The sequence below is a fragment of the Primulina huaijiensis genome, chromosome 4, assembly GCF_012295235.1.
Source record: "Primulina huaijiensis isolate GDHJ02 chromosome 4, ASM1229523v2, whole genome shotgun sequence".
Taxonomy (NCBI): domain Eukaryota; kingdom Viridiplantae; phylum Streptophyta; class Magnoliopsida; order Lamiales; family Gesneriaceae; genus Primulina; species Primulina huaijiensis.
This window is the reverse complement of record NC_133309.1, coordinates 3,829,742-3,850,748: the sequence shown is the minus strand read 5'-3', so window position 1 is coordinate 3,850,748 and position 21,007 is coordinate 3,829,742. Positions and strand designations below refer to the sequence as shown.

Sequence of the window (21,007 nt, the reverse complement as noted above, 5' to 3'; positions counted from 1 at the left end):
TCTTTAGTGCCTCTCCCCAGAGTGATTCTAGTAAGTTAGAATGACTAATCATACTCCTTACCATGTCCTTAAACATTCTGTTTTGTACTGTGGAACGATACCGCATTCCTCTAAGAACCTAGCAAAAAGGTCCTGGACGTTGTTCACCTAAACCATCATATCTACTATAGTATTCAGCACCACAGTTAGATTTAACGCTTTTAATCTTTAAGCCAAGTTGATTTTCAACTTCAACTTCATAACTTTTGAATACTTCCAATGACTGTCCCTTTTCATGGATGAAATAAATGAAGTCATATCTCAAAAAATCGTTTGTGAATGTTATAAAATACTGTTGATAATTCTAAGAAACTGGATTGCATGGCCCAAAATATCAGTATGTATAAGTTCTAAGACACCTGAACTCCTGTTGGCTTCAAATATCATTTTGTTGGTTTGTTTTCCATTTATACAATTAACACAATTATTAAAATCTATGTAATTTAAAGATTCGAGAATTTCGTCTGGCACAAATCTTCTTGTTCTCTTTTCAAAGATAAGACCCGATCTCTTGTGCCATAACACAGTTGAATTTTCTCTAGCTAATTTTATTTTAGTACCTCTACTTGTTTGCAGGGATTCATTAAATGAAGCAATAACATCCAAGGAATAAAGTTTACCGTATCCTAATAAAGAACTAGAACCAATCAATTTTGAATCGAGAAACAAACTGAATATTCTATTTTCAAATGAACAAGAATAATTAAATTTGTCCAATGCACAAATAAAAATAAAATTCCATCTAAAAGATGGTACGACAAATGTTTCATAAAGATCCAGATATATTATAGTTTTTAATAATGATCTAAATTTACTTATTGTCTTAACTTCAACTTTGTTGTCATCACCGATGTAGATGATTCTTTCAGTATCACTTGATTTTCGTCAATCTAGACAACCCTGTATAGATACACTAGTGTGAGTTGTTGCACCAAAATATATCCATCATGCGTGTCTAGGCACCGAAGTTAAATTAACCTCAGAAAAAATCACATTAAGAAGCATACTATTCTTAGCACACCAAGCGTGGTAATTTGTGCATTGCTTCTTTATACATTCATAACTATCACATAAAAAACATGATGGATCGGTTCGGGCACCTGAAAAGGTGCTTCAAACACAATATTCTCAATGAGCTGCAATAGCTCGTGTTCTAAGAATGTAAACACCAATTAATTAAATCAAGTTCGGTGTTAAACCAAGCGAAAAATACTCGAAATAATCCTTCGTCTGACTGATTTGAAAGCATTTTAACTTGTGTGAACTAATTAACTGAAATAAGGAGGATTAGTTAAAGCTTGTATCAGTTCAGTTATGGGAAGAACTGAACTGATATCAACCGAACTGATCAAATCAGTTTTAAAACAATAGTTAAACAGTTAATAACACAAGATATGTTTATGGATGTCGGATATTTCAACTGCTCCTACGTCATCACTTCTACCACCTCGGGTAGGATCCACTAGAAGACTTTGATTTATACAACACCTTGTACAGATCTTGAACGTCCCGAAAATTTGAAGGTTCATGTAAACCACATGCATGCAAGTTATTAAATTTCTTTGGTATTTTATTAAATTGTTTTAAAGTATTAAATGCATGTTTATTTCATTAATTTGTGTTTTAATTCATGATTTATTTAAAGTTCATGCATAATTATTGCATAACAGAATTTATTTCATGAAATTTTAAAGGTTCGTGCATTAAAGATTTTTAAGTTTGCATTTCGCGCTCGAACGAGGAACGGAGACCAGAGAATTATCAGGAAAAAATTATTTTTATTACATGATTAATTTTTATTAATTAATTTAAGATTGTTTTAAAGGTATTTTTCAAGAATTGGGATTTATTGGGTATTTTTACCCGCATGATTTTAATTTTTAACGGTACGTAAGTTTTATCAAATTGGGGGACTTTTAGAGGGTTCGGCTAATATTTTCAAAAACTTTCAAACACGAAATATTTTTCGGGAGTGTGTTTGGATTTAATGAGTCAAATTTTAAGCTCGTTAGGCTTAAAACTCTTTTAAGCTTCTAATTAAACCATTTAGAGCCCATTAGTTAGTTGATTAGTAATTAATTAAATTTTGTACTTGACTACCCTACACCCATTTATTCTCCCATCAGCCGAAACCTTCTCCCTCAACCTTTTTCCATCGGTTTCGTCAATTCCAGGTGAAGGTTCCATCGGCCAAGCTCATTTCTTGAAGGAAAAAATTGTCTCCGGCGCCCGTTCTTCGATCTCCTCGCATCTTTAACACCTAAGGCACGCATTGTACTATCGTTTCTGCATCTCTCATGCTGTATACATTCTGTATGATGTTTGTTGATGTGTGAAACTCTCGATCCAATTGTATGCATGAGATTTGTTCGGTTTACTTGCATGTTATTGCGTTTCCATGTCTTCCATTCACGTTTTTCTGAAATGATGCAAGGGAGCCGCCGATTTTTGGTTGCCTAGAGGTGAACTTGCTATGTCTAAGGCGATATGATGAAGGGATTCTAGGGAACACTCAGCTCTTGGTGAAAACCGATGGGGTCATGCGTGTGGCTAAGGTTTCGGGTGACTTTGGTGTAGTGTTGGGGTGAGTTCGGTCGGGCAGGGGCTGAACCACACTGAGGCTCGATCCAAGAGGGTCCAACTGAGGCTAGGGGAGGTCCACTACCTGCTGGTATTGCCCTTGGAACCGCTTGGGGTCGGATGAAACGGGGTTGGCCGCGGGGGTGTTTGTTGGGTGGCTAGTTAGTGTGGACGCTTCTAGATGAGCATGGTGTTGGCACTTTAAATTTCATAACCACAACAAGATATTTAAACATTCATGTCAAATTATCAGAAATAAATACTATAAAACGTACCGGAATCCATAATAGCAAATTTGTTTTGGATGAAGCCTTCCACAACCAAATCTCCTTAATTCTTCAATGGATCAACAAGTTTCTCACTTTTGATTCCTATTAGAATTTCTTTAATCCTATCTTTAATGGGGAAGGAAGAATAACTACATGTATATATATAGATTTGGTTTGGGGACTACAACCATTCAACATGTCCCTTCAATGTGGCCTTTGCAAAGCAATGTGTCCCTTGCCAAACACCACATTAAATGACACACTTTCATTAGAATCCCATCAATCCTAATACTATATGATTTCTACACATTAAATTCCATACTTTAAATATATAATTGAGTAGACTTTATAAATCACTTATTAGACTCAAAATTAATTAGATAGTATATATAATATAATTGTTATTTAAATATGTAAGCCCATTGAAGAAAATAATATTTCTAACAATCTCCCACTTGGGCTTCATATGTTTCTTGATCAATTATATTATATGGACTTGAATGCGCAAAAATTAACTATCCAATTTTCTTAGCAACAATCTGGTCCATCTAATATATCAGAATGGAATCAAAGCAATCTTTGTTACATTTATTCGTAACTAGATCCATCAATGGTCACCTTACTGATATATTCAATGACATAGATCAAGTATGGATGTGTAGCATGGAAATTACATGCAATGTGATCAACATGCCTAATTCCAACTAGTCCAACATTATTCTTTAATGAGATCAAATAAATCATAAGTAACATTCAGAGTTTAAGAATTGAACCAAATAATTTATTCTGCAGAACACAAACATAAAAATGTATATATGTACCAAAGAACATCATAATACAAACTCCCACTAGACATGTACATCATCAAATAGTACAACACCCATACGAGCAGTATGCTCGTGAAAGACCTTAGGTGGTAATCCTTTAGTAAGCGGATCCGCAATCATAAAGTTTGTCCCAATATGTTCTATAGTAATTTGATGACTCTGAACTCTTTCTTTAACAACAAGAAACTTTATGTCTATATGCTTCGATTTTGAAGTTCTTCTGTTGTTATTGGAATAAAGTACTGTCGAATTATTGTCACAATATATCTTTAACGGTTTTTCAATGTTATTAACAACACGCAGCCCAGTGACAAAATTTTTCAACCATATCCCATGATTAGATGCCTCGTAACAAGCTACAAACTCTGCCGCCATAGTGGATGAAGCTATGAGTGTCTGCTTGGCACTTTTCCATGAAATAGCCGCTCCGGCCAACAAGTAAATATAGCCTGAAGTGGATCTTTTACTATCTTGGCATCCAGCAAAATCAGAATCAGAATACCCAATGATCTCCAAATGATCTGATTTCCGATAAGTGAGCATGTGATCTTTTGTTCTTTGCAAATAACGAATAACTCGTTTGGCTGCTTTCCAGTTTTCCATCCCTGGATTACATAAATATCTGCCTAGCATTCCTACAATGAACGCAATATCTGGACGCGTACATACTTGGGCATACATCAAACTTCCTACAATTGATTTATAAGGAATTTTCTGCATATCCTTTTGTTCCAACTCATTTCTGAGGCACTGACTCAAACTAAATTTATCGCCCTTAGCAACAGGGGTGTCTCCTAAAGAACATCATTTCATGCCGAATCTATCAAGAATTCTCTCGATATAGCTCTTTTGTGATAACCCAAGAATGCATCGATGGCGATCTCGATGTATTTGTATACCTAATACAAAAGAGGCGTCCCCAAGATCTTTTATCTCAAAATTCTTGGTCAGAAATCTCTTGGTTTAGTGCAATAAGCCTATATTGCTACTAGCAAGTATGATATCATCGACATATAATACCAGAAATATGTATTTACTCCCACTGAACTTATGATATACACAATCATCAACTTTGTTTACCTCAAAACCAAATGAGATAATTACTTGAAATTTGTGATACCATTGACGAGAAGCTTGTTTGAGATCATATATGGATTTCTTTAGTTTGCAAACCATTTTCTTTGGGTCTCCTGATACAAATTTTCTGGTTGCGTCATGTATATCGTTTCATCAATGTTACCATTAAGAAACGCAGTCTTAACATCCATCTGATGTAACTCTAAGTCAAAATGAGCTACAAGCGCCATTATGATTCTAAAAGAGTCTTTCGTTGAAACAGGAGAGAAAGTCTCTTTATAATTGATGTCTTCCTTTTGAGTGAACCCCTTGGCAACTAGACGTGCCTTATATTTCTCGATATTGCCTTTTGAATTCCTTTTGGTTTTAAATATCCATTTACAACCAATAGGTTTGACACCTTCAGGCAATTCAACGAGATCCCAAATGTCATTTTCCATCATGGATTTCATCTCATCATTCATTGCATCTATCCACTTTTGAGAATTGGGACTTTGTTTGGCTTGATGAAAGTTGATTGGATCTTCCACCATGCCTATATCATTTTCATGTTCTTGGAGAAAAACAAAATAGTCATCCGAAATTGCAGTTCTCTTTTCTCTAGTGGATCTTCGTAATGGCATATTTTCTTCAGATTGTTGAGTTTGCACTACAGGAGTTGTTTCTATATTTTGTGGTTCTTCTATATTGCCTTGATTATCCAAATTTACTTGATTATCTATTGTAATAATGTCATGACCATTTTGAATGACATTTTGACCATTATCAATTGCAATAAAAGGAATGTTAACAAATTCCTCTTCAAAGGCAATATTTCTAATCTTATCTCCCTCCACAAACTCAACTTCCTCAAGAAATCTTGCATTTCCTGTCTCGAAAATATTTTTAGTATTAGGAACATAAAATTTAAAACCCCTTGAGCGGTCAGAGTAACCAACAAAGTAGCAACTTACAGTTCTAGAGTCCAGTTTCTTTTCATGAGGCTTGTAAGGTCTTGTCTCTGCTGGACAACCCCAAATATGAAGATGCTTAATGCTTGGCTTTTTGCCTGTCCATAGTTCATAAGGGGTTTTCGCTATTGCTTTGCTAGGAACTCGATTGAGAATATAGACTGCAGCTTTCAAAGCTTCTCCCCAGAGAGATTCCGACAAAGAAGAATGACTAATCATACTTCTTACCATATCCTTAAGGTCCTATTTCGTCTTTCAGCAACACCATTCATGCTAGGTTTGCCCGGCATTGTGTATTGCGGGACGATACCGCATTCCTCTAGATATTTTGCGAAAGGTCCTTGACGTTGTTCACCAGATCCATCATACCTGCCATAGTATTCTCCACCACGGTCAGATTTGACGGCTTTAATTTTCTTGCCAAGTTGATTTTCAACTTCAGCTTTGAATATCTTAAATATGTCTAATGCTTGAGACTTCTCATGGATCAAATATAGGTACCCATATCTTGAATAATCGTCTATGAATGTAATGAAATACTGTTGGCCATTCCATGAAGCTGTAGGAAATGGTCCACAAATATCAGTATAAATTAGTTCTAAGACATCCAAGCATCTGTTTGCACCTAATTTTTTTGTGTTTGTCTGTTTCCCCTTTATACACTCAATACAAATTTGAAAATTTGTAAAATCAAGGGGATCAAGGATTCCATCCGACACAAGTCTTTGAATTCTTTCTTTAGAGATATGACCTAAACGCTTATGCCATAGTGTGACGGAATCTTTATCAGTTAATTTTCGTTTTGTACCATGTGAACTTGTGTGCAAGGTTTCATTAAATGAGACAATAGTATCCAATAAATATAGGTTGTCATGTAAGGATAAAGAACCAGTACCAATGAGATTTGAATGATGAAAAAGACTAAATTTATTATTTCCAAATGAACAAGAGTAACCAAATTTGTCCAAAACGAAATTAAATTCCGTCTAAAAGACGGTACAACATAAGTCTCTTCCAAATTCAAATAATGACTTGTCTTTAATAACAACCTAAAAGTTCCTTTAGCCTCTACTGCCGCTGTTTCACCATTGCCCACATAGATGAATCTTTCAGCATCATTTGGCCGTCGTCTCCACATGCAACCCTGCATAGACACACTTATGTGAGTAGTAGCACCAGAATCTATCCACCAAGTGTGTTTAGGTACAGAACTCAAATTAGCTTCAGAACAAACTAAATTGAGAAGCGAACCTTTCTTGATATGCCAGTTGGCGTATTTGGGACAATCTTTCTTTAAGTGATCTACTTTGCGACAAAAGAAACATCTAATTTCTGTATTCTGTTTCTTTTGCTTCTTGTTTTTTGATATCCCAACTGCAGCTTCTTTTCCTCTTTTTCTTTTCTTGTCCTTAAAGGCAGTTGCTAAGTTTGCACTTTCGATTATTTCTCGCTTTATCCTCTCCTCTTCTTGCACACAGTGAGATATGAGCTCATTAAGAGTCCATTTATCCTTTTGAGTATTATAACTCACTTTAAAATGACTGTATTGCACAGGGAGATAAATCAAAACTAAATGCATCAGCAAATCATCGGATAGCTGTAACTTCAGTGCTTTTAGTTTGGAAGCTATATGAGACATTTCCATTATGTACTCCCTTATGTTCCCTTTTCCTTTATATTTCATGGACACAAGATTAGCCAAAATAGTACTTGTCTTGACCTTTTCATTCTTTGCAAATCGTTGTTCTATTTCCTCTGAGAACTTAGTAGCAACTTTCTCCTTGGACATAGAGCCCCGGAAGGTTTCAGGAATAGAGTGTTTCATGATCATAAGACTCATGCGATTAGAAGCAAAAGTATTGACTGAACAAATAAAAGATAACATATCATGCTCGCAATTCATAATCACATCATCATTATATAATAAATACACATACATATGACATGATTAAATAATTCACATAATGGTGGGCCCTAAAACAAGATACCTAACACAACATTGATATTTAATCTTTGGACAAAATATCAATTGCAAGTGATATTCTTGACATGGTAATCAAATACTTAATAAATTAAATTTACTCAAATAGTAAGTCTTTCTTTCGACCTACTTATTATTTATAATGTAAAATAATTATGAATTACTGTACATTAATTAATATGTCTATTATTTGACCAAATAATAATCTTCCTTTAGGCCGATCATATTTTCATAAATAGTAGACACACATTATAATATTTCAATAATACCATAAATCTACATTATAGAGGTTACTTTGGCAACATATAATTTCAATCAATTTATATTGAAATATTATAACAAAATAATCAACAAGATTGGACATTAAATTAATTGAATTTGACATATAGATTAAAAATAATCAAATTCATATCATAATTATAATTAAATAGAAATTTATCATTTACGGTTAATCAATCAATCAATCAACTCAAAATAATAATTAATTGATTAATATTTATTTATTCATATGCCTTAACCGTTAATCCTAATCCTCACCCACTGTGACTACCTCTGTTGCCCCATACCGGCCAAATCGACAGTCGACAATCATAAGAAGGCCATATATACATACGGCATGAGTAAGATTGAATGGGGAGGAAGAAAACAAAGTACATATTGATTCACGGAAAAGAAGGAAAAAAATGCAAATTTGTGTCATTTTCTTCCAACAGTGACCAGATTCTAATAATTCAATTCAATTCAATTCAATTGAACAGAAACATTTTCGGTCTACATGACAATCATTAAAAAATGAAAAAAAGTAGGAAGAAACAAAATATATAAATGCATGTGGATACAAAATACATAAATACATGTGGATGAGCACAGATTCATTTACGCAATTCATCCGAAACAGTATAAAATTTTAATAATTTAACATGAATGATGGCTCTGATACCACTTGTTGGCACTTTAAATTTCATAACCACAACAAGATCTTTAAACATTCATGTCAAATTATCAGAAATAAATACTATAAAACATACCGGAATCCATAATAGCAAATGTGTTTTGGATGAAGCCTTCCACAACCAAATCTCCTTAATTCTTCAATGGATCAACAAGTTTCTCACTTTTGATTCCTATTAGAATTTCTTTAATTCTCTCTTGAATGGGGAAGGAAGAATAACTACATGTATATATATAGATTTGGTTTGGGAACTACAACCATTCAACATGTCCCTTCAATGTGGCCTTTGCAAAGCAATGTGTCCCTTGCCAAACACCACATTAAATGACACACTTTCATTAGAATCCCATCAATCCTAATACTATATGATTTCTACACATTAAATTCCATACTTTAAATATATAATTGAGTAGACTTTATAAATCACTTATTAGACTCAAAATTAATTAGATAGTATATATAATATAATTGTTATTTAAATATGTAAGCCCATTGAAGAAAATAATATTTCTAACANGACGAGAGTCGAATTAAGGAAAGATGGTGACTAAGGCTTTCGGGTTAGCACATGCTGGAAATTCCAGCAGCTTGCTCGCCTATTATTCGAGTGTCTAAAGGTCTGGTTTTGAGGTTTTTAGGACCTTTTAGATGTTTTTAAGATATGGTAAAAAGTTGGGAAAGTTTTGGTTAAGTTTCGATTCGATTCGGGTTAAAATCGGGAGCCCGGTCCAAGTTTTAAAACGAATCGATTAAGTTTTGAATTTGGCTCGAGGTTATGTCTAGGGATGCTTTTAAATATGTTTTGGGATATTTTCAAGAGTTTGGTAAGTTTTGGATCAAAATAATGAGTTTTGGATTTATCCGGGATTTAAACGCCGCACGAAACGTTAATTAAAGAATTAATTGAAACGCCTAGATTTAAGCTTAATAAAATTATGAAAAATTATATTTAAGCTCAAATTATTATTAGAACTCTAAGTTTTTAATTTGGGAAATTTATGCTAAGGTTTGGTTTAATTCGGGATTAAAACGCATTAATATGTTATATTTAAAGATTAATTTAAAAGTCATCGATTTAAGCCAAATAAAAATATGAGAAAATTCATGTAACTTAAATAATTATTTGAGACATGTTAGAGTCAATGGAATTAAGAAAATGTCAAAAACGTGAAATTTTACGTCTAGGGGCAAAACGATAATTTTTGGGTTTCCAGGTGCAAAATGGTCATTTGGCACCCGAGATGAGATTTTGGTTCTGGCAGCGCCCTGAGCACAAATTTATGATATTTTAAATGTTTATGCATCATGATCACGATTTTAAGTTTTTATGAAGATATACTTCGCATGCTTGGATTTAAGAAAAATTGCATTGGTGCATGATTTTTATAAGTGATGAAAATGGTAATGTTTGAATGACAGGAATTAGTTGTGACTATCGAAGTATATGTAAATGTTTAAGATGTATATGTAAATGCTGATGATGAGGCCTAGGCTCAGTGGCTGGGTGATTTTGTCACTGATGTCCGACAGCCGCCGGGTACCGCGGTTCTATATATGTATGATGGATCCATCGTAAATGATGATGATGTACGATAGTCACCTCTAATGAACTGAATTCACCAATGATAAATGATAAATGATGAATGATGAATGATAAATGATGAACGATGAATGATGAACGATGAATGATGAATGATGAATGATGAACGATGATTAACGATGAACTATTTTGGCACATCATGATTTCATATGACACATTTACATTAAGCTTTTAAAGTTCATGAAAGGTATGTTGAGTATGCTATTTTTCACTGCTGTGTGCTATGTATATGTACTTGTTACTTCTAGTACAGGTGTGTCGAGTCTTTAGACTCACTAGGCGTGTGTGATGCAGGTGAGCTTGATGTTGAGAGGACTGGAGGTGCCAAACTCTGAGTAGGCAGATCTGGTACGGTGACACGACCCGAGGACCGCATGTTTTCCGCATTTGGAATTATGAGTTTTGAGAAGAGATGAACATTTTATTATGTTGACGATTTTAAGATTTTTACTCGTTCATGGTTACGTATGATTTTTGGATGAGTTTGCTTAATTTAAACTGCATTATTTTTACTGTCAAATATTTAAAATCATTTTTAAATGTTATATTTTTCTGTACAGCGCATGCATACGAAATGTTTAAATGTTATTTCGAAAATGTGAGATTTATATATATAAAAAAAAATTTCTGCACTTTTAAATTGATAGATGTTACATGCGATTAAGATTGCGAACATGAAATTTTCCAACAATCTCCTCTTTTTGATGATCGCAAGACTTGAACAATTAAAGCGATTAATTAAAATTTTAAAATTTAACTGATTCTCACCTTTTGTGAGAATCAAAAACATTTAAGACAATTAAAAAATAATTTTTCAATTCGAGGGATAAGAAAGATCCCCCTTAAGAACTGAATTTAAAAACAAGTTTAAAGCATTTTTCAGTTCGAGAGATAATTTTAAAGAAAAACTCCCCCTCAAGAACTGAATTAAAAACGAGTTTAAAACATTTTTCAGTTCGAGGGATAATTTTAAATAAAAACCTCCCTTGAAAATATAATCATTTACGCGATTTAATGAAGTTTTAGCATCTTTTAACATTCAAGCAGTTTAGGCAACACATTAACTGAAAATATCTGTTGAGTTACATTTGAACCAATTGGATAAACATGATGTTTATTTAATCGAATAAGCGTCCCTTGTATTATACATTAAGCACACCAACATGTGTAAGGGAAATGCTACTACAATTACAAATATTAAACAACATCAAATATCAGTCAGCTTATACATAAAAGAGCTGAATATACCAATAATTGGTTGCCTTGAACGCTTTGCAATGTTGCAACGATCTTGAGTCTCTTTTTGCCAAAAGATCAGCTAATTTGCCTTGGACTTGATCTCTGTACTGGCTAACTGGTCGAGCTGACTCAAACTGGATTCAACTGATGCTGAACCACATTGATCATCTACTCTGATCTGATATGACAATGAAGCGGCGGTATACTGCTGATGATTAAGCTCCTAATCATCCAACATTTCAGCGTAGCTGGGTTTCGTCTGTTGATCAGCTGAACTGGTATGCTGGCAACTGAAATCTTGTCCAACGTTCAGTTTAGATGTTCTACTGTTAGTTGAACTCAAAACCCTGCAAGTTGCTAAAACAACAAAATCCGGAGTCGAGAGAAGTGGCTACAATGTTAGTTGCAGATCCAACAATCTTCTCTCTTCCCACGGTAAGCTCATATAAAATTTTTAAGTGGATTTTGAAATCCATTTTAAATAAAATTTTGAAACATATTTTAAAATATCAGCTTTCAAATGTCCTTCGTAGAACAATTAGCTCTGATACCAATTGATGGATCGGTTCGGGCACCTAAAAAGGTGCTTCAAACACAATATTCTCAATGAGCTACAATAGCTCGTGTTCTAAGAATGTAAACACCGATGAATTAAATCGAGTTTGGTGTTAAACTAAGCGAAAAATACTCGAAATAATCATTTATTAAGAAAGCTGACTGATTTGAAAGCATTTTAACTTGTGTGAACTGATTAACTGAAATAAGGGAGATCAGTTCGAGCTTGTATCAGTTCAGTTATTGAAAGAACTAAATTGATATCAGGTGAACTGATCAAATCAGTTTTAATACAATAGTTAAACAGTTAATAACACAAGATATGTTTATGGATGTTCGGAGACTTCAACTGCTCCTACGTCACCCTTTCTACCATCTCGGGTAGGATCCACTAGAAGACTTTGATTTATACAACACCTTGTACAAATCTACTCAACTTAGGACTTACCCTAATGCCTGACTGAACTCCTAGCCTAGACTGAATGCAACAAATTTCAGCTAATACTTGTTTAACGTCTATGTGTTAAATAATATATACATAAGTTTAATGTCTTTGTGCAAGACTCACTCAACCTATCAGTACGCTCAATTTTCTATATATATGAGTGATTGTGCGTGTGCGTGTGTGTAAGAAATAATACATGAATACAACATGAAAGTGTTCTCACATACTGAGAGAAAAATGCTCCTAAACTGAGCTGATGACACTTTGAAATGTTCTCTCAAGTCTGAGCTAATTGTTTCTGTAAGCATATATGCATTATTCGTGCCCTTCTTCTTCCACACGCTTGTTCTCTTGTTTTTCCACACATCTATATGTTTGTTGATGATCTTGGTCTGGTATTTATAGAGGCAATGCGACCGTACACCAAGAATCATCAAATATGTTCGTTGCAGTTTGAACTCTTCCTCGAAATGTGTCTGTACTTTCGGACAGCCATTCTAGAACGTTTTGGCGTTAAGCTCTGCTGCAACGTCCATTATTGTCCTTTGACTGGACAAAAGCTTTTCCTCAATGCGCACAGCTGGATTCTATTGAATAATCTTGCCGTGTTCTGCAAACTGATTGATTCCTAACTGATGTTCTGAACTGGTCAGTTGAACTGATTTTGAACTGGTTCGGTGAAATCAATTGGCCTCGTCTGAACTGATTTCGCTGCTTCAGTTGAACTGGTCAGCTGAGCTTTTCATTAATTGAACTCTTAATTAGCTGGCCGGCTTCTGAAGGTCTTTTGCTGAACTGCCTATCAGCTGGTCAATCAGTTGAACTGGTCTTGATATATCAGTTGAACTGATTCAGTTTGGTCAATCAGTTGGCGCTTCTAGTTTGCGTCTCGATAGCTTCAGTTTTGGCTCTATAACTGATTAGTTCAAACCCCGATCAGTTTCAGCTTCTGCGCACTTAGGTAAATTCATTAGAAAAAAAATAAAAAGTTTTGTTAACATTAAAATCAAGATTGTGAACATGAAATGTTCCAACAAAACAACCAACATTTTTGAGAATCACTAAGATTCTTCTATTGTTTCTTTGGAGGCAGTGTATCCGCAGCTTCCTTATCCTTCTTTTTCTTTCCTTTATCATTCGAGGTAGATGTATAATGAGTACTTTCAATCTTATCTTGCTTCAACCTTTTGTCTTCCTGAATACAGTGCGAGATGAACTCATTCAGAGACAAAGTCTCTTTCTGAAAGTTATATCTTATCTTAAATTGATTATCAAAACCAAATTCACTAGCAAATCCTCAGTGCTTTTAACCTTGAAACGATGAGACATTTCATAATGTACTCTCTTATGTTGTCCTTCCCATATATTTCATTGTAACGAGGCTTGCCATAAGTGTATTAATTTCAGACTTTTCACTTTTAACATACCTCTTTTCGAGGTCCTGAAGGAAAGCCTTAGCCGTAGAAATGTCACTAGACATTGTGCCCTTGAATGTTTCTAGAATGACCCTCTTCATAATCATCATATTCATGCGATTTGACCTCTCCCACTTCGAACTATTTCTTTTCATGAGAAGTATTCTTATTCTTAATGGTGCGAGGAGATTCAATCTTTATCACAAGGTACAAATCCATGAGTCCGAAAACTATCAATAAATTCTCTTGCCACGATTTAAAATTGGAGCAATTTAACATAGAAATAGAACTTATGTTGAAATGAATATTTGCATGACTCAGATCTGAATAGAGAACAAAAAACCCAAATATACATGCTCAACTAAATATCCAAATAAAACAACCAATAAATTCAAATAATGTAAACCCCATAAACAAGATACCGATCACTCCATTAATGTTTTATATTTGGATAAAAGATTAACTTGTAAATGATATTTTGGCGTGAAAAATCGAACAATTATCACATGTTTACCACCATAAGTGTATATGTAATTATATTAAATACTAATCTTCTTTTAGGCCGATCAATATTTATATAAATCACATATACCAAAATCATTTTGTATTTCAAAATAAAATTAATTTTCATAAAAGATGCCACTTTAGCGATATTTTATTTCAATCAATCTATTTTAAAATAAATATAACCTTATTATTATTTGAATAATTGAATATTTAAGCTTAAACCAAATAAATTGGGCCGCAAAAAATCATAAAAAAATCCATATTGTGCGTGCTGGGGCACCTCGAAATCGCGCCCCAGCGTGCCTGCTACTGCCCCAAACATACTCAGCGCGCGGGGGTGCCTCAAAATCGGACCCATGCGACTGTCCGGACGTTCTTGAGCGTGCCCTAGGTCGATTTTGTCGTGCCCTACGATTGTTTGGGGGGCACTATTGGGCTGTGCTCTAAGCCGATTTTGGAGAAAATTTTTAACCCAAATTTTCGATTTTCGTCTAAAATATATTTTTGAACAAACACTGGACGAAAATTTGAAGTGTTATACCGAATAATTAAAATTTTTAACCAAAATCTCTTTATCAAAACTGAAACTTAAAACATTTGTTTTCAACCAAAATATTTTCCAGATTTGAAGCCATATTTTTCTCCAGATATAGAACCAAATAATATTTAAAAAATAAACAATCTCAATTATTCAAGCCTGAGTGACTCTGATTCCACTTATTAGGGAAATTCCATAAACCACAGAATCCATTATGCTATTAAAAATTTGACTGAAAACTTAAGCGGAATCGTATCTGAAACCATAATTATGAATTATTTAAAACGTGTCTTGATCTTCCATATCTACACGGTCTTTTTCTTGAGAGAACCTTTTAATTTTCTCTTCTGAACTATTTTCTTAACGAAGAAGAGAATAGAGAATAAGGGTGCTTATCGGTTCTAGGGTTCCGGTTCCGGATCGGGTGATGCCAGAACTGGTTCCGGTTCCAAGAATCTTGTAACCAATCCAATCTTGGACCGGTTCAATGACGTTTAGACCGGTTCCGGTTCGGTTTGGACCGGTTCCGAGTTCCTTGTCCTAATATTATTATTTTTAATATATAAATAATTTTATTAATGAACATTTTTTTATTTAGTATTTTGAGTACAAACAATAATGAATAATCATAAAAATAAAATAATTGAAAGATTGATTTTACAATTCAAAATCTAAAATTCATCACGATTTATTAAAATATATTTTGAATATTCCGTATCTTCATTGGAACTCTTGAGCTTTGAAATTCATCGATTGCGCCAGCAGTCCTATTCTTTTTTTCGCCGAATATCGAACCGAACCGACAAATGAACACCCCTAAGTGCGGCCTAGTCATTTTTGTTTTTCTCTTCATTTTAATGTTGATATGGTCATCATAATATTTGTCAAATTCAGATATTTCTTACATAGAGCTCCGAACACCATTTAATCATATGTTTCTCGCACGGTCACCAATTTAAACAAAACCAAAATATATCTAAACTCAAAAATATACTTAAAATATTAGGGGAGCATTGTCTCTATTGGAACAAAGTCATCATGTATAGCATCAAACCTATATTTTCTCTGCTAGAGAGTGCCTCTGAATCTTTATATGTTTTTTGTTGGAAAAGTGGGTTGTCTGCTCATTTAAAGTCGATAAATAATCCAGACGATCTGCAAATATAGTTTTGAAGTAAAATTATTTATCGATTACTAATTAGGATGAATGAGAAATTAATTAATAAAATTTGAATATTAGATTAAAATTATTTCTCGATTCAATATTTCAGGTGACTTCTAAATTCACGGTGGTTTCTAAGCACTTTTTATAGCTAAATACTTGATTATTCAGCTTGAACAACACTTAGATTATCTAAAGGGAGACTTGCTTTCAAATCTCCAACAACATAGTTGTATTTGTGTTATGTCCCTATCGAACAAAATTTTTCATGCAATATTGATTCACTCAAAAAAAATGTTTCTCACTCACTAGCCTCACATATTTTTTCGCATGAAATTTGACACATAACATTGAAAATCATGTACTTATATATGATATTTGAGAAATAATTGTTTTAGATATGATACAAAAGATAAAATTTGAGTATAAATTGGAACAATTATATTAATATAATACTTGTTACACTTATTCGAGTACTCAAATATCATAAATGAGTATCATATTTTTAATATTTTGTACTGATTTTCATTTGAAAAAGACGTATCATTAATATCAATATTTGTTAAATATGTTTGGGTACTAAAAACCATATATTTGTACCATATCTGAAATATTTGGTACTCGAACATTATTATCGGTGTCATATTTTCAATATTTTGTACTGATTTTTATACAAGAAAAGACACATCATTACTACCAATATTTGTTATACATGTTTATATACTCAAAAATCATATATTAGTGTATGATCTCAAATATTTAGTACTCAAATATTATATATTGATATCTGATTTACAATAATTTTTTTACTGAATTTCATCCGAGAAAAGAATTGTTGGCCAGGGAGTGCAGAAACATTTTTTGTATGAATTAAGGACTGCATAAATTTTTTTCGTCTAACAGGAACTGAACAAAAATATAACTATGATGTTGGGGATTTATTGATCATTTACTCTTATCCTATAAATATTTGTTAGAGAAATTGCATTTTTCATGTTTATTCAATTTTTTTTTTTGGCAATTTTGGTAATTTTGTTGTCAAATTTCAGTTTCGGTCTCTTATCTTTGTTTTTTGTGGTCAATTTTTTAGTAATTTTTTCGAAGTGTTATTGACGTGTGTAATGTCACATCGGTATTTTTAATGAAAAAAAAGTCTAAAATGACCAAAAAATGAAACATACCAGATTAAAACTGAAATTTGATAATATAAAAACCAAAATGGTAAAAAATCAAATATACATCGCCAACATTCAATTTTTCTTAACTATTATTGTCGTTTTTTCTATTCATTTTCCTCTGGTTAGGAATTTTCCGACGGGCTTGGATCATGGATTAAAAACAAAAAACCAAAAACTTTGGGTCTCATTGATTCGTTCTATGTTGTTTGGGCCCTATATATCGATCTCAGTATCTCATTGTCTCACTCTATATTCATTCTTTTATTCTTTGTAAAACGCAGAAGATAACGCAGAGGATTAAATTCAGAATGACGCTAACAAATTTCAATGGTGCCGGTGTCGGTTTTGGTAATATATTTCTTGATAAAATGCTTAAATTCCCTTATTACACTAGTTTTAATATGTATCGATATTTGTACTCGGGGCTTTCTTGAAAAATGTTTTTTTTCGTGTGTTTGCAGTTACCCTTTTCTTTAATTTTTCTTTTGTTTTGACTATTATTATGATGACGGGTTTTTCTTGAAATGGGATTGAAATATCGTTCAGGTTTCGGAGTTGGCTGTGGCTTTGGTGTTGGATGGGGCTTCGGGGGTCAGTTCCCTATAACCTGCTATTGAAATTTTGTCTGAGAATAAGTAGCTTTAATTTGAATTTTCTGAAAGGTGCTCTGGTGAAAAAAAAGTTCAGATTTTGTGCTGAAATGTTCACCAGAAAATACGTTAAATTACTATAATCTTCTTAAAGATATGCATAATCTCATACTTTCGACTTTTCACAGTCCAAGATTTGATCGATTATGGTAATGAGATTGCTGTTTGAGGTCTATAACACGCACTCTTTTTAAAACAAATATTACACCATCTATAAAGAGGATTGGAGTACGTAAAGGCTCCAAACTAGTAGAGAAATTGAATATTTATGAATCAACTCAATGACCATAGGTAAACGCTTGTTTTTTTCACATTTATTTTTATAAGGTTCTTTTGAGTTTAAAAACATTATTTATTATTACATAGTTACCATGGTTTATGCCTCTGCCTATGCTTGCAATGACTGTAGGTAAAATATAATAAGGTTATTAAATTTTTATTTAAAAAAAAAATTTGAAGATGTAAAATATATCTAGGTTGAAGCTACCTGGCTCAAGCTTGAAGATGACCTTGAGTTGTTCGTTTTCATTACAAGTTCACATTTTTTTTTTATGAGGACAAAAACAAGTGGTATATTCTCTGTCATTTTATTGGTCAAGTTGATATTCAATGTCATTTATATTTTTCAAGTAATCATTTTCAATTTTATGAGGATATAGATTATAACAATATAGACAAATACATGTTACATCATCCTAGTGTTAATTTGATAACTTTGGAAGAGTTTAATTAATGTTTTATTATTATTTTAATGTGGAGGAAAGTTGTACGCATCCCTTAATTGCATATGGCATTTAGTTTAGATCTTGCATATTAAAATTAAAAGTAAAAAAATTACTTAAGAAACATTATACAATTATGAATTATAAAAGAAGATACATTGTAGACATTACTTGTAACTATATAAAAACTTGTAAAATTTACCCCATAGGGTTTTTTTGATATCTTTATTAATATTTAGGATTTATTCACAGAAGTTAGAAAAGATTAATTAATAGTTTTATTTTAAAGTTGTAATTGAATGTAATCTAAATGTATTAAAATTTTAGTTTAGAAACCAATATTGTGTCATTATATTTTCATAACATGATTTACTCTGGTAACTCATGGTATCTGCGTCAAATATTTTTATGCAGTCAAGTAATCAAATATATAGGAACAAGGGTGAGAACTATAATATATGAAATGAGAGCTACATATTTAGGAACTAGGGGGTGAGAACTAAATGATGAATGTATATTATGGCCTACGTTATTAGGAAAGACGAATCATCTCTTATCACCGAAATCAACATCTTTGATAATGTTGATCTTTATGAATAATGGAGCCGAATTAATTGTCTCTGTGTGATGTTCTTAAATATCAAAATCTGTGCTGGTATCTTAGTTCAATCAATCGGCATAAAAAAGTCAGAATTGGTGAACGATGTTAATGAATAGTTTTGAGTTTTCGAATATAACACTTGTCAGCACCTTGATTATGATGTGATCACATCATATAAATGAGGGCTCATCTAAAGACATTTGAGGTTGATATGTCTAAATCTTTCTTGATGTATTATTTTGAACACAAGGAAAGGTTGTGCAAATTCCATAAATGACTTCAAATGAAAGCTAAAACAATCTCATTTGTCTATTATAATTGTAATGTGGTTGATATTATGTATGACATATGGTGGATTGACTATTGATCTACAATTCATGTTTCAAATACATTGTAAACCTAAGGAAACCACTGCATTTATTTAGGATGCAAGATGCATTTGTATTTGAAGGTTGTTGGAACATGGAGTTTAGTTTTAGGCGGTGGTTCTGTTTTGAAAATAGAAAAGTAATTGATATTTTGGATTTTACTAATTTTGAGACTTGTGTCAATTGCATGAAGGGAAAAAGAGACTAACATATTTTGCGAAAGCCGTGCTAAATATGTTATATCAGTTACATAAAACTTAAATATGCTCATCATTTGTTGGTGAACATTTACAAATTTGTGCATTATTATCCTTTATGTTTACCTCTCAAAAGGGCTTATTTCTTTAGTAAATTTACATGTTCAGCATAGGCATTATTGAGCTATGTTACTATCTAATAAATCATTACTATTTCCAATTTTGCTTCTACGTTGGTACTGCATTTCGTTTAATTTAGTTGCGGGTGTTGATTTTTTTATCCTAATATGTGTCAAACTGGCATAATAATTTTCAGGGATGCCTTTTCACTTCTTGGGACTTGGAGTTGGTAAAATCGCATCCAAACGTTTTATGAAGTTCCTCACCCTCTATTTGTTTTTTTTCCTATTCTTGATCTATTCCTTTTTTTTCCTTCGATCTTTAAGGTGGTGGCTGCGGCATTGGGCTAGGACTAGGGTGGGGATTTGGCACAGCATTTGGTAGCCAATACCACAATTCAAGAACAACATTCCAAGGTGAAGCATTTGAGAGTAAAACCAGTGAAGGAAGTGTTTCCAAGAACTTGTTGGAGAACGTTAAGAAAATTCACTCGTCTAGTTGACATTTATATGGACCTTCATTTGTAAAGTATTGACAAAGTTTTTAACTTGAAATTTGTATTTAGTCGAATTTCTGCGTAACATCTCACCATGTTAGCAATACTCTTTGATCCAAATGTACTAGGCCATTGTTGTACACTAGTTAATACTCAGAAACTCTGCCAAGCAAGGCTTCTGTTGACTTTGTCGGGCCTCGAAGTTGCCCATTTCTTATTCCTTTATCCCGTTTAACTGCGGGGCTATAAGTTCAATGTGGTTTGTCTAAAGCGAAGATGCCAAAAGCACAGCATCACATGGCAAGTAGGTAGGGCCATAGCGTTGCATGTCTAGGCGCAAATCGAGGCACAACCCCTTTAGTGAAGTATGTAGCTTGGTCATGAATTTCATGTGTTTTTGGTTTCTTTTGCTTTCTTGAATTATTATGTGTTTTTGCATAATTGGATTCCGAAATGGGAATTGATCTAACATTATATATTTTGGAAGCAAAGGATATGGGTATATACTCCAACTCCGTGCTCTATTCTAATCCCGTGGT

The 21,007-nt window shown here is 33.1% G+C and overlaps 1 protein-coding gene across 1 annotated transcript; it reads left to right on the top strand.

Annotated features, from left to right (window-relative positions):
* The first annotated feature begins 17,428 nt into the window (after positions 1 to 17,428).
* LOC140975262 (uncharacterized) lies at positions 17,429 to 20,656 on the top strand. Its single transcript, XM_073438874.1, has 4 exons — positions 17,429 to 17,662; positions 17,861 to 17,905; positions 20,169 to 20,201; positions 20,299 to 20,656. Exons 1-4 carry the CDS (start codon positions 17,623 to 17,625, stop codon positions 20,472 to 20,474), a joined length of 294 nt encoding a protein of 97 aa, XP_073294975.1. The 5' UTR covers positions 17,429 to 17,622; the 3' UTR covers positions 20,475 to 20,656.
* The last annotated feature ends 351 nt before the right edge of the window (positions 20,657 to 21,007 follow it).